At 41.1% G+C, this 7,500-nt stretch overlaps 1 protein-coding gene across 1 annotated transcript; it reads right to left on the minus strand.

Moving 5' to 3' along the window:
• Positions 1–5,639: 5,639 nt before the first annotated feature.
• On the minus strand, positions 5,640–7,500 carry LOC113280000 (centrosomal protein of 162 kDa-like). Its single transcript, XM_026528631.1, has 4 exons — positions 7,105–7,500; positions 6,725–7,019; positions 6,035–6,352; positions 5,640–5,950 (listed from the first exon to the last, which is right to left on the minus strand). The coding sequence occupies exons 1-4, from the start codon at positions 7,498–7,500 to the stop codon at positions 5,640–5,642; spliced, it is 1,320 nt and encodes a 439-aa protein (XP_026384416.1).

The raw sequence follows: 7,500 nt of genomic DNA on the forward strand, positions 1-7,500 counted from the left end.
GACTTTCAAGAACTATGTGATTGATCAAACCAACATTCAATCACAATCATGGGTTTAACGGTTTTACCAAAATAAGTTTCGGTTCTACCTCCATGTTAGTACTGTGCATAGTCACACTAGCTTTCCAAAAATACGGTTGACTAGGTACTAGGATAGGTTCCCCACATATATATGGTATCTAACTTATATGTGTTTCACATTTCCATAGGATCGGTTCCCTTTTCCTAAAAACGTGTTCACATGTCCATAGGATCGGTTCCCCTTTCTGCTATAAACCTTGTTGTACCCCATACAAGGATCGGTTCTCTTTGATGTACTGCCCCTTATAAGGATCGGTTCCCCTTTCCTTTTAATTGGCAAGACATACAAAATCCGATCATACCACAGGTGATTACTTAAGATCGGTTTTACTAATAAAAGTTATACCAATACATAAGTCATGCCTTTGTGAATAGTTCTACCAAGAACACAACAAGTTGTGAGCGTTTATACTCTATCACACATATTGGTTGTTCATAAGATATGCAATGAATAACAAAACCAATAACACCTGGCAATTTCCTTTTCGGTCCACAAACAAATTTATGAACTTACTTCCTTAGAACACATGTAAACATTGTTCCCTAGGATGAAATCCTTACCTCATACCCATACATAATCACAATAACATTCAAATGATTATGGAGATGTCTTCTCTACAAAGTTTAATGGTTAAGAAATAATCCCCGTATTGTATTCCTTAATACTATGTCTATCTAGATTTCACATATGCTTCGCATTTATGTTTTCGATATGCACGCCTTGAAAGATACGTTAGGGAATGAAACAATTCAAGTCAAATATCACTAACCTCAAGTGGAAGGATGATTGTTGTCGTTGTAGCTCCTTGCTTCTTCACATCTTCAAGACTTCGCAATACTTTTAATGTCTCATATCCTAATACTTTGAAGCTAACCTATATGAAGTTGACTCTAGTACATAATCAAGCGACTCCAACTTATAAATAAGCGACTCCAACTTATAAGGAACGGTTCCCTTTGATGTACTACACCCCTTACAAGGATCGGTTCCCCTTTCCTTTTAATTGGCCAAACATACAAAATCCGAGCATACCACAGGTGATTACTTAAGATCGGTTTTACTAATAAAATTTATACCAATGCATAAGTCAGGCCTCTGTGAATAGTTCTACCAAGAACACAACAAGTTGTGAGCGGTTATACTCTACCACACATATTGGTTGTTCATAAGATATACAATGAATAACAAAACCAATAACACCTGGAAATTTCCTTTTCGGTCCCCAAACAAGTTTATGAATTACTTCCTTAGAACACATGTAAACATTGTTTCCTAGGATGAAATCCTCACCTCACACCCATACATAATCACAATAGCATTCAAATGATTATGACGATGTGTTATCTACAAAGTTTAATGGTTAAGCAGTAAACCTCATATTGTATTCCTTAATACTATGTCTATATAGAGTTTAAATATACTTCGCGGTTATGTTTTCAATATGCACGACTTGAAAGATACGTTAGGGAATGAAACAGTTCAAGTCAAATATCGCTAACCTCAAGTGGAAGGATGATTGTTATCGTTGTAGCTCATTGCTTTTTCACATCTTCAAGACTTCACAATACTTGTAATGTCTCATGTCCTAATACTTTCAAGCTAACCAATATGAAGCTGACTCTTGTACATAATCAAGCGACTCTTAAAATGATTTTATTCACTAAAAAATGACAACCAAACTTGACATACCAACGCTTGGTGGGTTCAACCGAGCAATGCTCTAACAACCACCATTCAAGCAGCGCATCCGTAAGGTGGCAGACATCTACCAAGAAGCGATAGAAAGGAGTTACAAAAGCTACTAACCGTAGGGTTCATACGAGAAGTCAAGTATCCCACTTGGATATCTAACATGGTGATTATGCCCAAGAAGAACGGTGGCATACGCATTTTCATCGACTTTAGCAATCTCAACAAAGCATGCCCCAAAGACATCTACCCGCTGCCAAACATGGACCAACTAGTCAATGCAACCGAAGGTCACCAAAGGCTATCCTTCATGGATGTATACTTAGGTTACAACCAAATATCCCTTGCATAAGAAGACCATGAGCATACTGCGTTCTTTACCACACGAGGCTTGTATTGCTATACAAGGATGCCTTGTGAACTAAAAAACGCGGGGGCAACATACCAGCGATCGGTAGAAAAAATATTTAAGCCGTGGATATGCAAGATACTAGAGGTCTACGTGGACGATATGTTTGTCAAAAGAAAAGAGGAGAAAAACCACCTGTCATACCTAAGAGAAATATTCGAAGCCATGAGAAGCTTTCACATGAAGGTAAACCCGGAAAAATGCACGTTCGGAGTAACCTCAGGAAAATTCCTAGGATACTTGGTAACTAAGCGAGGAATAGAAGTATACCCCGAAAGGGTCAAAGCATTAATGGAAATTCCATCTCCACAAACACTAAAAGGAGTACAAAATCTAAATGAAATCCTAACTTCTATGGGAAGATTCATAGCAAGATCATCAGATAAATGCAAAGCATTTTTCGATACACTAAGGAAAGGAATCAGGTTCATGTGGACCACGAAGTGCGAGCAATCTTTCCAGAAAATCAAGGAATATCTGAATTCAGTACCCATCCTACAGAAGCCGGAGCCAGGTGAAATTCTCACCTTGTACTTAGCAGAAACAAGCTACGCTGTGAGCGCAGTACTGGTACGAGACCAAGGACAAGGAGAAAAGCCCATATACTATAGCAAGACACTCAGTTCGGCAGAGCGTAACTACACCAAGGTGGAGCAGCTTATATATGACTTAGTAGTGGCAACACAAAAACTAAAGATATATTTCGACGTACATACCATCCGAGTCTTTACAAAGGCTCAGATCGGACAAATCCTCGATAACACGGAGAAAATTGGAAGCGTGGCAAAATGGAATTCCATGATCAAGCAATTCCACATAATCTTTGAAATAAGGAAGGCTGAGAAATCACAAATCTTAGCAGACTTTCTGGCGGACCTACCTCTCAACGACGAAGCGGAGATAGATAACATCCCAGGAATGGAGGAAGATAAGCAAGAACCAGAAGATCTCTTGGAACCTCAGACTTCACGGAGGTTGGAGATATTCGTAGATGTCTCCTCTAATGGAGAGGGTGCAGGCATTGGGATTGTAATAACAACCCCTATCGGAGACCGACTCATCTATGCGTTCATGTTAGAATTCGAACAATACACTAATAACATCACAGAATACGAGGCGGTCATACATGGTCTACGCTTGACACGAGAGCTAGGCTTATCATATGTTCGTTTGACTAGTGACTCACAGTTAGTCATTAGACAAATCGAGCTCAGATATCAAACTTTGGATCCAGTACTATCTTCGTACCTAAAGTTAGCACAAGAGCATGCATCAAAGATCAATAATGTTACATTAAGACATATCTGTCGAAAAGATAACAGACACGCAGATGCCTTAACATTCATATCATCAATGCTAAGGGACAGAAATACAACCTCCGTACAAATTGGAAGGATATACGAGCCTTGAGGGACCAATCTCAGAAGCTGAGGAGGCTTTGGTCGTTCAGACTCGAGCCATGCGAGAAGCTGAGAAAGGAAAAGAAGACAAAGAAGAACCAGATGACGAAGTCGAAGAATCTGACAAATACCAATCTACATCGGACGAAGACAATGAATATGAAACGGAGGATGATTTGAGGATTCCAATTCACCAATACCTTGACAAAGGTACCTTACCAGCAGATGTCAAGGAGGCTCGGAAACTTGAATCAAAAGCAGCATTGTATAGCTTGCGTGATGGAATACTGTATAGAAGGTCATCTCTTGACCTCTGATACGGTTCCTCTCATGAACCGAAGGCAGAAGAATACTCCATGATATACACAGCGGAGATGTCGGCAACCATAAGTGGAAGAAGGTCCTTGGCAGTCAAAGCCAAAATGCAAGGATACTACTGGCTAAGTATGGACGAAGACTCAAAGAACGTGGCTAAGCATTGTGAGAGATGCCAACGCTTTAAAGAACCAGCAATGGAGCTTAACTCAGTCATCAGCCCTTGGCCATTTTTTAAGTGGGGGGTTGATATTGTTGGACCTTTGATAGAGGGAACCTCGAAAATAAAATACCTTATTGTGGATACGGATTACTTCACCAAGTGGGCGAAGAAAAGGAATTGGTGAGAATTAGGGACACAAATGTCTTTAAATTCTTGTTTGAGAAAATCATATGCAGGTTTGGAATACCATCCGCCATAGTCTCTGACAATGGCAAGCAGTTGCAAGTAAAAAACGTAGATATGTTGTTCGATACTTCCAACATTCAGAAAACAAGTACATTTTTATATACCCTAAGAGCAATGGACAAGCGGAGGCGACTAACAAAACAATAGTGATGAACTTGAAGAAAAATCTAGGAGCATACAAGAAGAGATGGTGCGAACAACTGCACAATGTCCTATGGGCCTACCGAACTACAAGAAGGGCGGCTACGAGAGAAACCTCATTCTTGCTAACCTATGGAGCCGAAGCAGTCATCCCAATAGAGATAATACTTCCAACAACAAAAACGGAGGCATGGGATAAGAACCTAACAACAGACTTAATGCTAGAGAAGCTCGATGATCTCGAAGAAAGGAGGGAAGTGGATTTGCAAAAGATGGTAAACTATCAACAAACGGGTTATCCCTAGAAACTTTATGGTCGAAGAATACGTGTTGCGTCAGATACCACCATATCAAAGAGAGAAGGAGTGGGGAAAGATAGCTCCAACATGGGACGGGCCCTACATCATACACGACATCGTTGGAAAAGGGTCATACTACCTAAGGACCCTCAAAGGTGAAGTATTGCAATACCCTTGGAATGCAATGGACCTAAAAAAGTACTACCCGTAAGAGAATGGTGATTATTCAGGAGAAGAAGGGAACGAGCAATAGCCCACCAAGTTCTATCCCTGATCAAAGGTTATGAAACTTACTAATTGATGAAAGAAACTTTTTTGCTAAGAGAAAGTCAATTTTTGATTAGGTACAAAATTGGGTTAGAATAGACACCCTCCGTCAGGACTGACGATGAGACAAGGCAAGACATAACTGCGCATATGTCAATACTCGGATCCTCGGAGTGATGTCTCCATCCATGAGGCAATAAGAAAAAGTAAGATATCCCCTATAGAGATACCTTGTCGAAGTAAAGCATCCTTCGCACTGAACGTGTAGGGTTACAGGAAAACCATTGCCCACGTAGGAGCCTTCGCCACCACAGTACCTTCTGGCCAAAGGATACTTAGGTAGGACGATGAATGTTCCACCCAAGGTTAAACATACCTTAGAACCTTCTGATGACCTGAATGTGCAATCATCTAGAAACAATACGTTTATAAACAAAATATTCATGCAATAATAAAGGTATGATAATAGTGTTACCAAAATATGACTAACACGTCTTAAAAGTTGCAGATAACAAAGGTTCAAACCACCACGAAGCATTTTTTCAAGGAAAGGAGACGATACAATGGCCCCTCAGCTGGGGGCATAATACAACAAAGAGTTCAGTTAAGACAAATTGGACACAGCATGATCACGGGTAAGGAAGACGAGGAAATACAACTCCTTCAGCCCGGCGTTCAGCTTCCGTAAAGGAATCATTGATATAATCAATAATAGACTTCTCGAACTGAACCTTCATTTGGGAGGCCTTAGTTGCCAAATCAGAGGCCAATTTTTGATTAAGTTCACTCACCCGAGTGCTAAGCTGATCATTAGCTTGCTGGAGCGCCTCAGCCTTGAACTTAGCAGCAACGTAAAATTGGCGGGATATCTCCAACGAAGATATTTGACCCTCAAGACGGTTAATCTTGGCATTTTCACCCACTAGCTGTTCCTGGAGACCTGCTAGTACAAAGGGTGTAAGCAATAAGAAGAAGCAGTGAAAGACATAAAGGATGCTGCTGGAAAATAAGGACCCTAAGCTACCTCCTGCATGGTTAAGGGATTCCTCTAAACTATGTTGTGCCTCTGCAAGGTCCACCTCAGCTGCTTCAAGATCTTTCACAAGGGTATCACGTTCATTTCGAAGGTCATCCACATCTATCCGGAGTGAAGTATTCTCAGAGGATAGAACTTGGTAAACATTCTCTAACTCTTCCAACTTCTTAACCAAGGACGCATGGGACATGGAAGACGATGCGGAGCCTGCCTCAACAAGTCTGATCTTAAGAGAACATACCTCGGAAGATAAAACATTACGCTCCGCAGTAAATTTGGCTAATGAAGCACAAGCATCTTCGAAATCTGCATGATATTTCTTGCGGATAATTTCTTGGAAGGATAAGCGCCTCTCAACCAGGGAAATATCCTCCTTTTTCTTTTAAATAAGACACTCTTTCCATTTAAGGGCTTCACCATGCTCTTTACGGAGCAAGGCCATCTGCTTCACAAGATCCGCGTTATGAGCAGATTCAAGGGAAAGCTGAGCCTCGTTATGAATAGTAACGTTCATTAACCTATCGTATTTTTTCTGATAATACCAAACATCGGACGTCAACTTGCTCATCTGCTCTCAGAGGTGTCTAAGCTCACTAAAGCCACTAGCTGGCAGGCGTAGGTTGTCTCAGGACTATGCAACCAAGCAAGAACAGAAACAAAAGGAAATAAGAAACGAACCTATGGTTTTAGATGACTCAACAACTAAGGCATAATCAACGGCCTTACGTCCATCCTCAACAACTTTGACAGCATTGTTATCTCTCTCAAGAGCCAACATACAAGCTTCCAAGGATCTCTGAGTCTTCCTCAGGTCATCCTCCAACGAAGATATCTTAGAAGCAGAAGCAGCATCAATAGACGAAGGTTTTTGTGTGCTAACAAGGGAATATTCTTGACGAGCACGCTCCAACAGAGCACTCAAGTGAGTACACTTAGTCCTATAGAACTTGAACAGGGTACAACCAACATCTATCTGTTTGCAAAGCTGCAAACAGACGAGTATAAGAACATATGAAGAATCAAACAAAAGGCAAAACAGTAAAGTAAGAATCACTTACTGAGAACGCGGAGAGACGGGGAAGGAAATCAGCATAGGTGTCAATGAAAGCCTCCATCTCTTGGATACTACACACGCGGATTTCACTAAATCTCTGGATGGAGCGAAGGCAATCTGGGTCAAAGAATAGATTCTTAGCGGCACGATATTGAGCAGACATCACATCCAACTGCGAAGCTACTTCAAAAGAGATATCTAGATGATGACGATCAACCCCAGCAGAAAAAGGACCCTTCGAGTCCTGCATAATAGCTTCAAGGATGGAATCGTCAGAACTACCAAGGCTCAAGTTCTCAGGCAGCCTACCCTTGCTAGACTCAGTAACAACTCCATCGATCGCTTGAGAGCGAACATGGGGCACAATTATTGAGCCCTCACCACGACGAAGAGACGACAT

Source organism: Papaver somniferum, chromosome 5 (assembly GCF_003573695.1).
Source record: "Papaver somniferum cultivar HN1 chromosome 5, ASM357369v1, whole genome shotgun sequence".
Classification (NCBI taxonomy): domain Eukaryota; kingdom Viridiplantae; phylum Streptophyta; class Magnoliopsida; order Ranunculales; family Papaveraceae; genus Papaver; species Papaver somniferum.